Source organism: Gallus gallus, chromosome 3 (genome assembly GCF_016699485.2).
Source record: "Gallus gallus isolate bGalGal1 chromosome 3, bGalGal1.mat.broiler.GRCg7b, whole genome shotgun sequence".
Lineage (NCBI taxonomy): Eukaryota > Metazoa > Chordata > Aves > Galliformes > Phasianidae > Gallus > Gallus gallus.
This window is the reverse complement of record NC_052534.1, coordinates 9,434,435-9,453,859: the sequence shown is the minus strand read 5'-3', so window position 1 is coordinate 9,453,859 and position 19,425 is coordinate 9,434,435. Positions and strand designations below refer to the sequence as shown.

The window sequence follows — 19,425 nt, the reverse complement described above, 5'->3', positions numbered from 1 at the left end:
AGCGAAAAGATACCCTATATTTTATAATAAAATGACTTTTATTGGATATTAGAAATGGTGATAGCTAGTAGGTGCTCTTTTCATTTCTTAAAATGACTGAATTAAAATCAGTTATTAGGTATGACCAGTAATTACATTTCAAAATATATAAATTTTCCTCGCTAACTGGTCTTTTGAACAATACACCATCTGACAGCAAAAAAAGGATTTAAATTAATCCTAAAGAGATGGATAATCATTCATTATTTGGGCTGTAGAGCAAAAAGTTATTAGCGACCTGGAGCTCCACGCAGTTCTTTAGAGTAACAGACCCTACAGAAAGAACATGGCACAGAAGTGAAAGACTGCTGGGTATTGAATGAGCTCTGAAATCCCTGTACAGCGATACAACGTTCCTCACAATGACACTCAGTACCTTCCTCTTACTCTTCCCGCAGAATCTAGTGAGTGGTTCAATATGGGATTTGGGTGCTTTCAAAAGCTATGTAAATAGCAACTTCAAGGTACTGTTTTTAAAACCTCATTTTCAATGGCCACTCCCACATCACTCACGATGGAAAGCGTTTCTTCTTCAGATTTATGGTTACTAAATTGAACAAAACAGACTTCTTAGCTTTAAAAGAAAAACTTCAAAAGTTTTTGTAGCAAGGTACTAAAGAAAAAAAAGATGGAGTTCCAAGTATATTTGTCACTAAACAAATACTTGGGAAGACAACATTTCTAGTCAATCAACTAACAAAGGCAAGGGGCAGTGAAAAAAGCAGCGCTGCGGTCATTTTTTCTTGGATGGAAGATGTGCTTAAGTTGCCTACCCAAGTGAACTGATAAAAAATGCAGATGTTTTCTGCTCCACCAGGAAACTTTCCATTTACCCTGTCTCCAGCCATTAGCACAGAGCCAAGGTGACAGGCAGCCCTACACAGTGCTGATCGACTGTAACCTACAGCTTGAGCAAGAGCCACTGCTGGCTGAACCAGAATATGGCCCAATGGTGCAAGGAGCAGCTCCGCCTACCTTATGCACTGGACTAGTCTCCAGTAGGCCTACAGTAGGAAAAGCTTTAGTCCTCCTCAGAACAACTGGGACCTACTGGAAAGACTTGGTGCCTTTCTTCTTCTTGATTCTTCACATTTGACCTGTGAAGGCTGTATTATCATATTGTCTTCTGCGCTACTTTTAAGAACCTGTTTCTGAAATGTGTGATCATAAATCTAAAGAACAAATAGTTTTGCCTCAAATAAAGGAATAAAATAATGGAAACCTTACTTAAGCCCTACGTGGACACCCAGGAGATAAATCACCCGTCTGGGACTGCTGGTGAGTTCAGCTGGGTGAAAGAAAATAAAGCTGTGCTTTGCCAGTACTACAGGCTCTAACAGGTAGACACGCTTATGACTATGCACAGTGCTTGTGCCCATGGGATTTCCCTGCAGTGATCATTCGTAAAATTACATTTAAAAATGCCTTTAACTCTAGGCTTATTCCCTCAGCAACTTGGTCCAACTTATTGGATTCTTATTAAAGAAGCAATACATACAGTACTTACACCTATCTTTTTTTGTATACCATATGATCTTGTTCTTATATTTAACTTCACTTTCAGAATGCAGCTATCATAGTCTCACATCAAAAGCTGGAGTCAAAAAGAGAATGAAAAGGAGTGCAGAGTAGTCACTGCACTGAAATGGGATGACAGGAAATAAGGTGAGATCAGAAAAAACTATTTTTATGCCTAATAGCCAAACAGCCTTTACGCTGTCAAAGCATATTATAAAAAGATCTAGTTAATCCTTCTAACAGTAGAAAAAACTAAAAGAACAGGGCTGCAATAATAGCCTTAGCAAAATCTGAAAAAAAAAAAAAAGAGGTTCTGTTACCATTTAAACTGGTTAAGCCTTACCACTTAGCACCTTCTGTTTCTCTCTTCTCTTAGACACGCTAGAGAATCAGCTAACCAGGACAGGTTCACATTGCTAATATCTAAAATCAGGTGAGCTAAATCCCCATGTTTACTGTCTAGAAATGCATGACTAGAAGCTCACGTCAGTCGTGGGTGATGCTCCAATGTTACCTACATGTTTAGTGCATTGATGAACGAGGCCAAGCACTGGTGCTTAAATGTCTGCAGTAACCTAATGTAGACTTGGAGTAACCAAATGCAACACAGAAAGGTGGCCCATGTATGTGTTGTTCAAATTGAACTGCTCATCAAAAACCTTTTGTTTTGATTAAAGTTATTTCAAATCCTGAAATATTTTATCAAGGAAGTGCGCAGCCTCTACAACTACTGCACATACCTCTACAACTGCGTATTAGAAGACGAATGACCACACCTGCCCATGGATCTGTTGATAAATACACATTATCTTATCTGAGCAAAACTTCCTGATAACTCACATGTGGCATTCAAAGTACTGTTCATACAATTAACCCACTGTGCTAGGATGCATACGTTGTGGTTTAAAAAGGGGGAACCTATTACTGAAAAGAACGTCAGTAGAATTTCCTGACACTAAAAACATTCAGGGAAACCACCCTTATAACTGAATAGCAAGCCTCCATCTTCAATCTGGTTACAAGTGGCTCTTGGAAGCAAGTTAAATTTTTGTTTAAAGATGACGGATTTTAAGGAGCAACACAAATGGTTTTTGCAGTTCTTTCTATTTCAACACTGTGGATCAAGTGCTGTAACCCTAACCAGGGCAAGTTTATTTCTTGCATTCATTAACTCAGTGGTAACTACAGGTATGACCTCACACACAGAATGCTGTGGATCAGCACTGAGACCTCAGGCTTACTATTAGCTAACAGGTGTCACAAAATGCTGCACATAGGCTAAATGTAAAGGAGCCTTTAAAGACATCATTTTTAAGAATTTTACAGGCAGGACTTACAGAAGCTCTCCAGAACCACTTAGCTTGTCTCCTCATTCTCTCTTCCTGTCATCCAGGACACCATTTTTTAACTCTGCTTCCTCAGCTGTTCCCACAGAAGGAAGGACCTCATCCTCCATTGGAGGGCAGAGCCCAGAGGCTCATTAGCCAGCTAGCAGAGAATGGTTTGGGGGGTTTGCACCCATTGTGCTTCGCTGCCAGCAGGCAGAGCAAAGAACAAACCCCAAAAAGCCAGGGGAAGCGTTCCCTCTTCTGAATCCAACTAGAACCTTCAGGTCTGCCTTTCATGTCAAGTGTTGGTCACTGCTTTGTGAGTCCCTCTAAAACTTAAAAAGCAGCTTCTTTCCTTCTTTGGGCTGATTTTATACTAACAACTCACCAGCTGTCTTCTTGCTCTCCCCATCATTAATCACAGCTGAAGGAAAACTCAGGACTCCAGTTGCTACCTGAAGTCATTATTTAATTGTAGCTCTCTACCCAGATTTAAAAATTACATCTGCAGTTTGGCACTCCATTGGTAATCTTGCATGGTTAAGTAATAAAGCCACAGGGGTAGGAGTGACAAGAGAACAGGTAGAATATTACTACAGCAGCAGCACCATCTGCTCTTGTGCCAGACTCTGAAGACAGTTCTTGCTCTAACTGCACTGAGAAAGACTGCCTGTGATAGTAATTACCCTGAGTGGCACTGCCTATCTGCACAATCAGCCTTCTAGTTCCCAGAGGATCTCCAAAAATCACCCTGCCCTTCAAACCACTTGCCTTTTGTAACACAAACATATTGTGACACACTCCTCAGAACCAAACAAAACCCCCACCAAAACATTACACACACACAACTTTCCCCTTTGGCAAAAGATGAAAGAAGAAGCCACATGTGAAAGATACTTAGCTATGCCACTTGCTGCACTACTGGCAGGCACACAGACACGACGCTGATGTGAGTGCAGCGGAACAAGCACCATAAAAACATTACTTCCCAATACTTCTAGAAAGCACAATGACTGGCATTCCTACAAACCACTGATGATACTCCCCTACTTTTATTAGCCAGTACCAGCGAGACACTACATCTCATTAAGAAACATAAAAAGAGTAATCTTTTCTCCTGTATCTTGGTTCCTGTGCTGCTCCCCTTAGGACTATCCTATAGGGATGGTGGGTATTGGTATTGCAAAACAGTACTATTTTCATTTGAACTGTAATGCACGTTGCAGTGAATTCAGAAGTCTGTGCACAGGATAAAGAAATGCACTGGTGAAGTAAATGCTGTTTTAAATTAAAAGGGGATGCAGTGGCAGAAAATAGCTACCCTCATGTCTCAGGTGTGTATCGGTCATATACAACTTCAAAAGCAGAATCCCCATCTAGTTAGAAAACATTCTGGGGATGCTGACAGTGTTCTGTGGTTTCCTATTTGCATTTATTGGCTACGTTGCCCTCCACATGTAAAATATTTTGCACAAAAGTTATCTGATTGTAGAGTTCTGTTGTAATGGGACTAAGAGACTATCCAAAAGGCAGACTTCAGATGATCATCAACATATTATTGGCTAGTATAAAAGCTGCAGAAATGTATTCTGGACAAGATTTTGCTCTTGATTCTTCAGATTTCTAACATCTAGCTGACCTAGTAGATACAGAGATGATAAACCTCAATTTGACATGTCAGCCAGAAGATGCATTGAAAGATTTCTGAGGATCTTTTAAGGCAAGTTGTTCATGCGCATGTTAACTCTACTGTGCATGATCACTTACACCAAGGACTTTTTAAACCACAGCAGTACCTTGAGGCAGCTTGCTGAAGCCCTCTGCCATGCAGAGCACCCACAGTGTACACACAGATGCTGGGAGCACTCAGCGCCTTTGGTTTCTCTCCACCCTTCATTCCCAAGGTTAGGTGATTATGGGATTAGCAAGGTAGAGGGAAAGCAGCTCATCTGTGGACAGGCACAAGAAATATCTGTCTAGGAAACAAGCACCTACTGGCAAGCAATTCTGCTTTCTCTTTGAGTGACTGTCAGCGCATACATATTCATATGCTGGGTGACTGCAAGCACTCTCACTAAGCACTCAAGGTATTGGCTTGATAGGAATATCTCTGGACTGTTCTGCCAAGTGGCACGTGGTGCCTTCTATAGCCTCTGATGGCAAAGGACTCAGGAAATGAGGCTCCAGGTGGCCGCCCATCTTGGGGAAGTTATGTTACAAATGTCATTGAGAGCTTCTGATCTTTCACATAAAACCTAAATTCAAGATTCTGGATCATTCATATAAAAAGATAAAGCAGACTAACGTGTAGTGGATAGAAAAATACTTCATCCCTGCATGCATAAAAAGTTAATCACCCGATTTAAGCTGATCACAAGACAAGTGAAACAGGTAATGTGACTCTTTAAGCCTGTAGGAGAGAGTCTGCCTTAAACTCTTGAACCTCTGTCGTGCTCCCAGGCTCCTGGGGTGGCCACCAAATAGGTCCCATTCACTGAAGGATGCAAAAACAAACAAGTGGACATAGTCTCAAATTGCCTCCAAAGACAAGAGACAGCAGCAGTAAAACTTGCACTGAGGTCTCCGAGAAGAAGTAGTATCCTAAACTAAGAGGGACTACATCTGCTAATAAATGGAAAACTAACCAGGCCGTTCTCTGCGGTAGGACAAGAACAGATGGGCTTCCAGAGTATTCCACAGCTCCAAACTGCAGTCCAAAACAACGGGAAGTGTCCTCAGAATGACAGTGTCTACGTGCAGCCCATGTATAGATATGCCAATTAGCCATAGATATACCTAAGAGATCCCTTCTGTTGCTGAAGACCAGAACTGTCATAACTAACTTGTCTCAGCACTTTTACTCCCCACCCCCTAACTTTCTGTTGTAGGAAGAGGGCTGGAGGAAAGGCACAACTCAAGAAGGACAGGTCGGGGAGGATGAACATCACCAATGCCCAATGCAGGGACAAGACGGCTCTGGAGTGGAAAAGCCAGCACTTCTCAAAGGTGCTTGTGGTGGCTTAAAGTCCCCAATGAGCCACTAACTGTAAATTAAAAACTTTAAAAATGCCACACCAGATGTCCCATGTTTGATCTGACAGCCTGAAACGCTTCAGATTTCCACAATGTTCAGTGCTCCAGGAAGGCCCATTTCTTTCATACGAACATGACTGAGACCTCGTTCCTCCCAAACAAAAACCACTTATGTCACAGTAGGAAGAATCCAGTGACACCTTGTTTATCAAAATCACTGTCATGTTATGGTACGTTGAGTGCTGTGTGATGGTGACTGTGTGGGAGGAAGAGCTGGTATGCACACACCCAGCAACTCGGCACCACTGCCCACAGAAGTATAGATGGGACTTCTTTGGGGACCCAATAGCCTGAGACCTACCCAAGTACACAGAGCAGATCCAGAGGAATGGAGGATTGCCTATGACGGCAGTAAAGCCTTCAGCGATACCGTTAAAGGGACTCCAACTGATTGAAAAACCATGACATATACTTAGGGGGAGTCTTCTGGGAATGTAAGCAGGCCAGAGCCTCAGATGCAGGCTACTCGTTGGGAACATGACATGAGGCATTAAGTTATTCCAACACCAGGAAACAACCAGTTTCCAACTCCCAGTCTCTGCAATAAGAAGGAAATGATTCTTAGTTCCCATATTTTGTCATCAGTAGAGTTGCTGCTTTCTGGAACGAAAAGCTGACTTTAGAAGGCAGCAGTTTAGGTAGGATGGGACTTGGAGAGCTCTCTCCAGGGACAAGGGAGATCTTCTTTCTTGAGCAAAGAAGAAAGAAAGGACTATAGGCTGAGTCCCAGAGAAATTTGTGCATGAGCAACTAAACAGGTGAGTGGGTATTTTAGATCCTTGGTCTGCCTTCTTCTCTGATCCTAAAGGAATTAGCAGCTGAGGTGCAAGCTGGAAAAGAACCCAAAGATTCAGACACCAAAACATAACCCATACACATTGGTATCTACAAACCTGAAACAACTCACTTCTACAGCTCTAGACAGCTCCTAAGTGGAAGGAGCCTGAGCTGGTGGCCTTATGGCTTCAGCGGCCAAATGCAGAGGATAGTGCAATATCCCTGTTTGAGAAATACAGACTGTGGGACAATGCCACAGTCCATTAATAGGTTTACAAGCACCACTCACACTGACCTCTGTGGACTCAGAAGGCAGAAAAACACGCGAGAAAACCTTCCACTTGTTCAGAGAAAGAGTAAGCACAGGTGGAAACTAGAGCTCTGAAACACATCTTCATTGGACTTGGCATTAGAAATGCTGTGGCTACACCTAGCCTGTTCCTGCCTGGTATGGTTCACTTCTACTGCCATTGCAGTTGGGTTTGGTCAAAGGTGCCAAATAATCCTTGGTATCTTTTATGGGAAAGAAAGTCTTGGAGCACTGAACAGGAGAATTTGAGTAGGGCTTTTATTATTATTATTATTATTATTTTTCCTGATGACAGCAGATGGAAATCTAGATATCTGGACATGAAACTGGGGACAGCAAGGATGCTAAGATGCTGCTTTCTGGCCTTGTGGCTGAAGTCACAAATTAAACACTTAAAGGGCTTGTATTTCTCACCCAAACAAAACAAGAATAGGCATGTTGGTCTGGAAAGAGGATTAACACCTACCATGCAGTACAAGGCGTGATGCCAGAAGACTTAACTAAGGAAGCCATAAAAGCAAAAAAAGAAGAATGAAAGAGATACGATTAAACTACAGTAATGAAGATTAGAGCTAACCCAAACCAAGAACAGCTGTGATACAGTGAAGACTGCAGTGAAGACTGTTCCACACGTAACAGAGGCACTTGACAGTATGCTTTGCTCATTTATACCACGTGTGCAGTCTGTGAGATGAGCAGTAGCACAGAATCACAGAATGGCCCAGGTTGGAAGGGACCTCAAAGATCATGAATCTCCAACCCCCCGCCACAGGCAGGGCCACCAACCTCCACATTCAGTACTACACCAGGCTGCCCAGGGTCCCATCCAACCCAGCCTTGAACACCTCCAGGGACGGGGCATCCCCAACCTCTCTGGGCAGCCTGTTCCAGCACCTCACCACTCTCATAGTAAAGAACTTAGTAAGACATCTGATAGGTCAGTAGCTCTCTGGGTTCAGCTCTAAACTCGTAGCCCCTCAAAGCAAATGCATGTAAGGAAGGATGTGATTCGAAGGACAAACCAATTTGGCAGTGACAACTGGATCACTGCTATTGTGTGACACAACCTCAGTACCTCAAGCAATAAATGTATTTATAACATTCTTCATTTGTAGTCCTACAATAAAAAAAAATAAAAAACCCCGCAGTGTTTTTAACAGATTTAATAAGTGATTAATTATGCAAAACAAATGCATTACCTTCTACATCAGGATCTCCAAATGGATTTAATTCGGCTGCATCAGGATCACCAAAAGGGTTCATACTAGAGTCAGCCAGGTCATGTTCCTCTTTGTCCAGGAAATTAAGCTTATTGATAAGCTCTAGAAATGAGTTGGAATATTGTGTCAGTATAGATGCAAACTGTCCACCTAACACATCCCAAACTTAAAAAAAAGCATACATATCGACAGTCCCTCTAAATACTGTCTCATGAAATGGCACCTACTGAACAGCTAAGCAAACATCAGTAGTACAACAACAAAGGAGGGCAAAAAAAAAAGTGAAATGAATGACACTACCATTTGCTGATCAAAACATTATGAAACATCAATGACTAACAATGAAGCCTTTTGTCATCTTCATTAATATATATTGCAGAACACCTAACAGACTGAACAGCAATTTCTTTTTGGTGGTTCACGCAGATGGTAACGATCAGAGGGAAATTTTAAGTTTTGGATGTAACGTGCATGTGAAATCAGAGCAGAGACATTTTGTCAAGTTAGAGAGGTCAAATATTACTGACAGCACAACTAAAGTTTTATGCTGTGGTTTTGTTTGTTTTCTTTCTGTTTTTTTTCCAATACTTTTCATTTTCTTTTCATTATCAGATGACAGTGCAGCTGCAGAGGAGACAGTCTCTTTCTCTATCGTGTCGTTACCTGTTGGATGCACTACAAATTACTGAGAGTCATGCTGGGTGGAAGCACAGAGATAAAACTGACAGTTGAATACAAGCAGGAGTCAAAAGGCAATAGGTCACAGTAAATACAGACAATCAGAAACAGAAAGAAAGGAGGAAAGCTCATAGACCTTCAGAGGAACTGGCTGATTTAGCTGAAGGCATATTTGCTTGCTTTATGCAGTCATCTTGATCTTCATCTAAGCTGCTCAGAGCATTCAGCTGGTTTACAATTTCTGTAAATAGAAGCCAGTCAAGACAAACGTAAGGTAAGGGCAGTTTAATGAAACAGAAGTGGAACAGACACTGTTACTGGAAAAAGAGAGAGAGAGAGAGTAAGGGAGAAGACATTTAGTATTAATTAAAAGAATACACGTAGAACAAGCTTTAACAATGCTATACCTATAGCAAAGTATCTCTGTAGAACCCTTTAGTGATCATTTAATAAGCAAATCTTGCTGGACTCGTGGTGTCAGCAACAGTAATTAGCTTTATGAAGATGAGTATGTACATCAATTCAAAACATAGACATACTGAGATATAATTAAAGGGGTTCCCCTGATTATGAAGAAAACTGGAATTTTAAACCACTGTCAATCAAGACAAAAGAGCCCCAGAATGATTTACCTCCCTACCAAGCCTTTAAGGCCACAGAAAACTAATACATATGCACACATATTGCAATTTATTTATACGCACACAGTGATTATTTATCATTTGCAATCAGTGACAAGCCCAACGCACATCATAGTTCTAAAAGATGTGGTCACCACCATGCGATTGGAACACATACTGAACACATGCATCGGCTACACTTTCTACTGTAATGCAATGCAAGGAACCCTTAGCGCTCCCTGAGATCCTATTTCTCCTTCTGTCCATAGTGCACAGCTGTGAGTTGCCATGAACTTGTAACTTTAACACCTATTGATCTCAGTGTTTAATTCCAATCAAGATACCTCCAGAATTGTGCAAGAAAGAAATAAAAACTGACTAGGTCTTACTTCTGCTGCAAGGGGAAAGGTTCCACCCTGATCCCACACCAGAGTAGCTCCCATCCACAGCATATGACAAATACAGCTTCTGTAATGATGGGGACTGAGCTGAGTTCATCTCTGAAGACCCTCAGTTACAGGTTTCTGTCAAGAGGGGACAGTCTGTATTGGCCTTCCAGGTGTCAAACAGGTAGAAGAAACCTGTGCGGGAGCAATGATTCTGCTCGCTGAATATCATTGACATTCCATTGGGTTTTTTTCATCAGAGTGAGAGAAAACAGAGCCGTACAATGACCACACCAGCTCACCCTGATGCCCACACGACTCAGACCTTCCCATGCTTTTCCACAGGGCAACGCCAGCTGACCCAACTCCGAATGGCATGCCTTCATGAAGCGGAAGGCAAAAGCAGAGTCCAGAACCTCAGTGCATCTCAATCGCATGGTTAAAAATTTATCTTCCAGCCACTCTGCAAAGATATGCCCATCTGCAAATTGCCAAGTGAAATGATCTGTGCTGCCAGTATCTGTTGGACAAGACCTATTCTGCCAGTGACAAAGCCACAGCAGAATTCCTTCTCACCACACCTCGCCAGCATTCCTGATCATAGAGCACAGTCTACTTAGATGAGATTATATTTATGGCTGTCTACACAGAGTTAATTTCACCACCCTCACTTGCTTATTTTAAACTCTGACAAACAAGAGTAATGCCCTAAAATAACACCAGAAATGCCCCCAGAGTTTTTAAGACTCTTTTAAGACAATTTTAAGACTTAAAAACGGAGAGTTTTTAAGACAAAAGATACACAAAGGCAAAAAGCCTTCTTGCTGTATTCGAATAAAACAGAACCAACCTTATAAAACACTGGTACAAACAAATTACTAGCTTTAAACAGGGTGAGATGCTGACATGATGTACAATTTATTATCCCAGCATGTGCAGAAAAAAAAAAAAAAAACCACCAAAAAACAACAATTACGATTCAATCTCATATTGTCAGAAAATAACAAATTAAATTCAGAGCTTTAAAAAGAGGGAATTCTTTGATGTGGTCTGAATCACCGGGTCCCATCTGCCAACCTAAACACCCGTATGCACTGCAGTGTTTCTCATTACAATATTAAATGGTTTGTGTCATATTTTGGAGAGTGGAAACAGTAGGTTGAAGATTTATGCCTTATATTATCTTTTTTATAGATCTCACTATCTACAAGCAGTATATATTAGCTTGTTCAACAAGTATGCTGTGTAAATCACTAGAGGTGTTTCTCCTCCTTCTCTCTTGCCCTTTTTTTAAAGCAGCGTGGCACTACCAGAAAAAAGAAGAGGAATAAAGGTATCAGAGAACAGCACAAGAGGTATGGCTTTTCAAATGGAAGGAAGGCTTACACATACTGCCCTGCAGAAGCCTGCTCTTGAAATAAGCTGGGACTCAGGCATCTGCAACAGGTCGCACATGGGCATGTCGCTCAGTCCATGTGGCACCTGGGAGAGTCACCCTGCTCCTGGGCAGATGGAGCAGGACGCAGCTATTAACTTCAGCCTAGCAATTAAAACATTAAGGGAAACAATGTATTTACTACTGTCTTAGGTTTGTGAGTTACGAGCCACATTTCTTCAGTGCCTTGGAATGTTTCGTCTTCAGCTCTAAACTAAGGACAGGGTAATTCTAGGAGGTTTAGAGAAGCTGAAGTATTTTCAAAGTTGAACTTCATGGCTACAAACATCACTTTGATGTTCACACAAACTAGAACAGTTAGATGGAGATACAGTTTTTACACATGCAGAGTTTACACAAGAAATGTTGCCAAGGAAGTCGAAAACTGAGATGGAGCAAGATTTTTATTTGAATGGAAGCGGTGCTTTGAATGAAAAACATCTTTTGGTCTCATCTTAAGTTCAGCTTTATGGCAGTAACTCCTGTGTTGACCACATCAAATTCCACAGTGCTTTTGAGGTAGGTCAGAATTGCATCACTAAAATTTCATAGCTGAAGAAACAGAGGCACAGATACTTACCCAATGTTAGGCAACACATCAAGGGAGAGAAGCAGCATTTCCTAACTCACCTGCACCATCTAGAGCCCTGTCTAGAAGGTCCGTCTCGTTCCCCTAGTGTAGATATATTTATTCATCTCTGAAATTGTTAACTTTGGGCCCAAGTCAAACATTGATTTTTGTACCCTGCAAAAGGAACGGTGTCCGTGGCAAAGACTGGCAGCACCGCCTGTAGCTGCTGCTTGTGACTGACCGTGTTTCGGTCGTGGCGTCACCCAACATTTCTGTGAGACCTTGAGTCAAAAGTAAAGATAATAATCCCTTCTGCTTTACTGCCTGTACTTTATTTTTTCAAAGCTCACTTACAAAAATGAACTCCGTAATCCTCCCATCGTTCCTCCGGAGGAGCTCCAGCCAGTATCCCCATTTTACAGTTGGGAAAACAGGCACACCAGGGCAAAGTGATTTGCCGCAGGGGACTCTGAGTCAGTGAAGGCATTCCAGCCTCCTTGGCTGCCAACACCCTAACAAGGCAACAGATGAGAAAATGTTGGGAGCAGCAAGCTTTCAAAAGGGTTATGTAACTTCCTCAATTAACTTCATGGGATCCTGTGAACACAATTATTTTTGAAAGAAATTAAAAAAGACTACATCATCAAATCACTTTTGCTCACTCATTTCCTTCTTTCTATATTTGCTCCTATTTTCCTACCTCTTTCTATCCGAGACAGTGCTCTCCCTTCTCCCCTGTTCCTGAGCTGTGCTGCTTGTGTTTTATCAGTTTTTCCCATTGATTCTACTTGTTACAGAAGTCATTCCAACTGACAGTGAAATCAGAAGAAACCTTTACAGCGCCTTTAACACATGTTGAAACAGATCTTCTCTATTTTATTTACCATGTTTACTTACTGCCTTTGTTTCAGGCTCTCCCATTTGCTTGGGAAACCATTCTCCTTCAATACTCCTTCCATCTTTCTTCTTGTCCATTCTCCTTCAATATCTATTCCACCCTTCTTGTCTCACACAGGACAAGTTAGCCAGCCAACACAAAAAGAAAAGGTCTGAGGCTGACATTCCCTTCCTCAGGTTCCTTTCATGACCACCTACAAAATACTCACCTTGTATCATCAGAAAATAGCACCAGAAGGGGCTGAGCAACAAACAGATACTGTAACTCCAGAAGTATTTATTGCTTCTGCTCTTCCAGGAGTAAGTGTAATGTTTGTTGAAAACATTTTGCCCTTTACAACAATACCTGAACAGCTGAAATGCCTCTGAAACTTCAAGATAGGTCTTAGCATCACACTCGGTGTAATGAACACAGCAAGTGTGTGTATGAGGAGGAAAGAGGCTTGGAACAATTCTAACTTAGGTCAGACAGCCCACTCTCCCCCATCTAACTACAGGGATGGTCACTATGTAGAGCCAAAGGCCAGCAAACGCAATAGTCCAATCTACATGAGCTTTTTGCCTGTTCAGGAATTGCTGGGTTTGCTAAGACGCTGAGCACTGCAAAAACAATAAAGTTGAGGAGCAAGATCTGCTGCTTTCCATTTACTATCCTGCACTCAGGTCTTCTGAAGTAGTCCTCGGAGCAGCGTACAGGCATATCTTAATAAAATACATCTGCAAATAGTTTATATAGACTTTATGGAGCACCTCTTTCAGGTGCTTTTCTCTCTGGGGTTACAGGACGGCCTCTGCTTCTGTTTGCTGTTCTGAACATGCAGCTGAGTTATTTTGGTTATGCTGGGAAAGGAGTGAGAGGCTTTGCAGAGTGATTTCAGTGTGGCCAGTCTGGTATTTCACCACTCCTTGACAAAGAAGACACTATCTCCTATATTTAATTCTTGACTTTCCAATCTGCTGTGTACCACACAAATACAGCATAAGTAAAGATTTGATCACGTAAAAACTTTTAATTGAATATGTAAAGCATGGAGAAAACATATTTGCATCCTTTCACAACTGTAAATATAACTAAGTAATAACTGCTTCAGGCAGAATCTCTCAATTGCAACAAAAGCTCAAAAAAGCAATGCAATTACTGTTTTGAAATATCCAACCAAGGCTCCTCAGGATTTTGAAGAGCAGATCTGACAATACACTTCTTTCCTTGGGATGCTCTACTCCGTCTTAGAGGAGGATCTCATTATTTCAACATTTTAAAAGATCACTGGCAAACATAAAGGCTGGCTCAAAAGGTTCCTTTTCGTTCCCCAATTCTTCTCTTAAACTAAGAACTCCTACAGAACTCATTTGGAGCAGCACCAGATAACGATCTCTACCAATAATTTATCACATCCTGACCTTACGTCGATTAGTTCAGCTATCCTGAAGGCACTGAGCACTTCCAGCAGCAAGCAATTAAGATGCGGTTATACCACCTCACTTCAAACAGCCTTATTGCCAAATCCCACCGAAGTCCCTTGATTTCACTTCCATGAGACACCTCCAGCCAAAAGCACTATACTGCCTAAAATTATCATGTTACTGAGCAGAATCTCTGCACTTAACAATGGCGTAACTAATTTTCACAAGCTGCCTTCCTTATTTCACTCCTCCCTTGTTTTTTCACTTACTGGCCCCTTTCTGTCTGCCTCTTGCTCCTCTGCTCACACTGGTTCTCTGTTTCCCTAAAATGCTGCCTACCTGGTGTATTCTCTCCTGAAAGTAGGGTGCATGAGTACACCCACAGTAATGAACTTAAATTAAACTTCATTCATTTATGGGTTTCTGTTCAACCAAATTATCTTACATCCTGTTTTGTTTTGGAGTCAACACAAAATACAAATACAGCATGAGGATAAAATCCATAGGACACAGCTGGCAATTAGGACGGACAACTCCATTTTACCATCCATGTGGCAAAACCAACCTGTAATTTTTGCAGCCTTTTCCTCTTGATTCACTCGGTTTTCTTCATCTTCCTCATTGTCTTCCTCAAAATCATCCAGATTTCCAATATCAGCTTGTTTCATACTCATCAAACTAGCCAGGCTTTGCATGTCTTCATCCCTAAATAGCAAATTTTGAACCAAGCATCAAAATGTAGTCTGTTAATACCACACCTCATACTACTGCGTTATTAAAAATCCTTTAAATATTTTTATGCCTTCTTTTCTTCAGGGAAGTCTCTGATCTCAGATCTTGAATACAGAGTAAGAACAAAAAGAAAACACTCAAGTGCATTAATTTCTGAAGGAAAAGCTTCCTATTAACAAAATTCTAAAGGGTAAAAATAGTACTGCTTTGCATTAAGAGTTAATTTAACAACTGATTCTTCAAATTGTAGACCAGAAATGCTACTAAACTCTTACCTGGTCTCTTTAGGTTGAAGTGAAAATGTTATAATCAGAAATTCTTTGGGACAATGTTTTGAACTCAGAGTTCAAAGCAATCAGCACACCAGACCTGCAGTTACACGGGACAACTAAGTGCTTCTATAGTAAGTATTAGGAGTAATACAAGAAACTGCCAAAAAGTTGCAAAGATCTTTCCATTCATGCAAAATCCTCAAGGTTTCATCTTCCTGTTTCGATAACTAATGGGTTAAATAAACTCTTTAAGGACAGGGACAAAGTGTCACATTAGTAGAGTCACCTGTCCTACAGAGCTGATAGGCAGGCCCTTTCAGGCACTGAAAACAAACAGCTTGGAGCGGTCACTTCTCGGGTTTTGTATGCCACTTGCTCATGTAAAGTTTACAAACAAAAAGGTCTCCAAAGCACTATTTCTTCCTTTTTAACTGCCCTCTATGTTTTCATACTTTATAACCTTTCCTCTGTGTTTAGAAAGATGTTTTTTGGCAATACACAGCAATAGGTTGTCATGTTTTCTTTATAAAACATCTAAAATAAAAGCGAATCTCACTTTATACAACTACAGCAGTTTGTAGGAGAAATTCATCTGCCTGGACATTTTCTATTGTGTTCACATACCTGACTAGTAAGACATTCTCTATTTACACATACTAGAAAACAATGCTTTCACAAACACCAGCTTATTTTTTTTTTCAGGTTCCTGGTTCAGGGCAATATTAAAGACCTATTGTCAACTTACACTCTACCTGACTTGCAGTCTACAGACTGAAACAAATCAATATCAACAGGAAGAAGAGATGTGCAATTTCAAATGGGTCAGCTTTTACAAATCACGGCCCCAGAAAGCACTATGAGCCTTGTACAGTTAAGAGGCCCAAAGTTAAGAGGTTAGATACTTCTTCCTTCTCATTTCCAGCTGCAATACCATGTTAAGTACTTCAAAATACATGTCTGTATTTTACATATCGATCTATATTCACCATATATGAATAAAATTCATACGATAGTTCCAAATGTCTCTCCCAAAGGGTTGATCAGTGAGAGGAAATAGTCATAATAAATGCATCTGTGGCTTTCAAAGCATGCAGACAAGAAGATGGACTTTTAATGTCAAAATGTGTGCTGTAACAAAGATTTGGAAATCTGTTTATGCAGCAATTTGAGGGCACTACAGTGCAATATATTACAGCAGGCAATGTCTACAAGTGCACTCAAAATAATGAGTCCATTACCCTTTCTGGGGGAAAAAAGAAACACGTAAAGCTCACTAGAACAGCAGTTTTCCAATCTACCTCTTTTTGTTCTGCCTTCCTCACATTCCTATGGTCTCCACTAGACAGGCAGGAAGAGTAAAATGGAATGGGTGACAAACAATCCGCCCTCCAGCCACATGAAGTAGCCAGCGTTTGACATCTTGAGTCTGGCTGGAATTGCAGGAGATGTTATAGGACCTGGAAAAATAATCTGTATGCCTTGCACTCCATAGGCTGTTGAAATACGGGAAAGAACCAGATGGGTGAGTGGGGGAGTGGTAATCTGTGCTCACATTAACTCTTTTTGCAGGTTGTTCTTGGGATCAACCCAAAATCTTACTTCTGACTCCACCCTCTCTTTCTTTTTCTTTCATTCTTTCTGAAACAGAAATACCCTTACAGTCTGTTAAGAGTATTGTTGGATGAGTACATACACGCATGCAAACGTACACTCCTGCTGCTTTCAAACCTGCAGATATTCTTAAGATACTGTTACTTAAACAGTCTGTAACGGTAAAGGAAAAGCTATTTGTCTTTGAAAAGCATAAGACTATAATCAGAGCAAGAAATGACTTCGACTCAGACTAAGAAAATAAGTATGGCAGGAATGATAGGTATGCTACAGGATGCTCTCAAATTCTGTCACTCTATACAGACGGAGCCCTTGATGGAAAGAGCTCTGTGAAACGCAACATGAAACAGGATATCTGTTGTGGGTATTTTAAGAAAAAAAGATAACAAACTTACGTGGCTTTCCCTTCCCTCAGAAAAATACAGGATAAAGAGAACTGTAACGTGGCAGATACCACTTTCTTGGACAAAGGCTTGAATTTTAACTTGACATCTGTCTGTGTAGGCATGGGGCTTGCGTACTGCTTCATGTTGATGCTGCTGGTGGCAAGCGCTTTTCTGCGGCCAGAAGGAGATTCCTGAAAGCAAACGAAGAAACAGAACTGAAGTCAAAGATGTTACACTAAAACCCGCACGTTCCTCAAACACAAAATAGATTGATTAAATCGGCACCGTTCCTTTCTCAAGTATGCGAGCGGTTAGGATTGCTATGGTCCTTTTAAGAGACGAACTCATTTCTAAAACTAGGTCACAGCCACTAATGGCGGCTCCTGGAGGACATGCTTAATGCAATGAAAAAGGGGCTTTCATTGCGATTAGTGATCTTCCATAAGAGATCCTAAGTCATTAAGGGCTCGAGCATCCCCAGCAGGTATCCATTTAAGAAAGTGGGAATACATTGCCATCTCTCCTTTAGCAAGCTGGAGTAGGTGCCTTCCCATGGAAGAGGAGGGTTTCAACTACGTGCATCTTTCCGTATCTAACAGTACCAGCCATTAAGTTAGTGTTTCAAACTGCTATCTGTGTTCAGTGCTCAAATCTAATGGCTGAATATTTTTCAAAGCAATGGTGTTTCTTGCTTGTGCCGCACAAGTACCAGCAGGAGTGGCAGGCTTCTGAAATTAAGGACGACAATTGTTCCACAGATATTGATAAAAACTTTGCAAGGAAAGAAAATAAAAAGCTAGATAAGGAAAGATAAAAGCCTAAGCTGTATTTCAAGAAGTATTCCAAGATAAAGGTGCTGCTCACAGTTTAACAATTCAGACAAGCTAATATAAAATGCATCTGAGAATCTCCTCTCGTTGTGTCTAATATTGGCATCAGCAGCAAAGGAATGATTATATGTAATAAAGCTCCAGGAACAAAAATAAAACAAAAAAGCCCCGCTGTTCCACAATACGACTACCTTTTATTGCAGCTGACAATTTGTGCCGAATAAAGAATACTAATTCAATCAAAACACTGAAGCATCCTTTTGCAAAGTACTTGACATTTCCGCCCAGTAGAATAAGTCAGAATGTAATATGACATCCCCAAAGAATACCTTGTTTAAAAAACTAGCCTTATCTGTCAGATTATGCACAGCAATATTATACAGAACTATTAGTGCATGTAGATACCTTATGAATGAATTTCAAAAATGCATCAAACACTTGAGAAGGATTTAGGCCCTCTCAGAAGAAATACTTAAGGATATGCAAATGCTCTGAGCTGAATCACGCCGAGCAGCCCGGCTATCACAAACAATACCAGGGCTCTCTCCCCGGCCGCCACTGTCAATCAGAGAGCCAGATTAAGGTCCAAGGTTCTGACAATGTGTAAAATGAAAAGTATGATCAGGGACTTTCAATTATGACACAGATAAGAACAACAATAATCTGTCATTGTGCCGTACCTTTGGAATAACTAACATTACAACTCATTACACAGAACTGAGATTTACAGCCGAGTCTGTTTGGAAAGCGATGAGAGATGCGGCGTCTCTCGTTGGCGTGTTCTCTAGGTAAATGCATGTAAGCAGCTTGCATCTTAAGAGCAACTCATTTCATAGTGCAAATGTCTCAATTTTCACGCTACAGTGTGAAAATGGTGCCCAAGGTAAATAGAAAGGAAGTTTGTTAACTTCTTGGAGGCCTTTTTTAAGCATCTTTAGAGACAGCTGCCATATACAGTGCAGTGCACAAATATTTATGCAGTGGGCACGATAAAAAACGCCTTGCCAATCCTGGTGTGTGTGCTTTTCTGCCAAACGGAAGAGGAGCAACCAGAAGTGAGAGGATAACTTGAATTATGCTCTCACCTGTAGCCAGGCCGAAAGGAAACATTCCAATGGTGGGCTACAGTGGCCAGGAAATGTTTATCACACGTCGGGCTATATCCTCTGTTTTATCAGTTGGCGAGAGCTTACGGCTTGCAAACAACACAGCATTACCTATCACCTGGCTTTAAAATCTGTTTTATGGTATCATAGCTGTTCTTAGTGAAACGATGGTTTTCCCTTAACAAATGTGTGTTTTCTTTCTTTTTAAAACA

At 41.1% G+C, this 19,425-nt stretch overlaps 1 protein-coding gene across 16 annotated transcripts in view; it reads right to left on the bottom strand.

The window, feature by feature from the left end:
* Nucleotides 1–19,425, bottom strand: part of EHBP1 (EH domain binding protein 1) — a 195,532-nt gene that overhangs the window by 105,028 nt on the left and 71,079 nt on the right. For 8 of the 16 annotated variants that reach the window (XM_015278098.4, XM_046939158.1, XM_046939161.1 and 5 more), the window contains 4 exons: nucleotides 17,287–17,468; nucleotides 14,842–14,981; nucleotides 9,100–9,204; nucleotides 8,265–8,387 (listed from right to left, as the gene is read on the bottom strand). In XM_015278098.4, the coding sequence (XP_015133584.2) occupies nucleotides 8,265–8,387; nucleotides 9,100–9,204; nucleotides 14,842–14,981; nucleotides 17,287–17,468 (550 nt within the window). The remainder of the gene's footprint in view (nucleotides 1–8,264; nucleotides 8,388–9,099; nucleotides 9,205–14,841; nucleotides 14,982–17,286; nucleotides 17,469–19,425) is intronic. The other 8 variants (XM_040698583.2, XM_040698585.2, XM_046939160.1 and 5 more) reach the window with 1 other exon arrangement.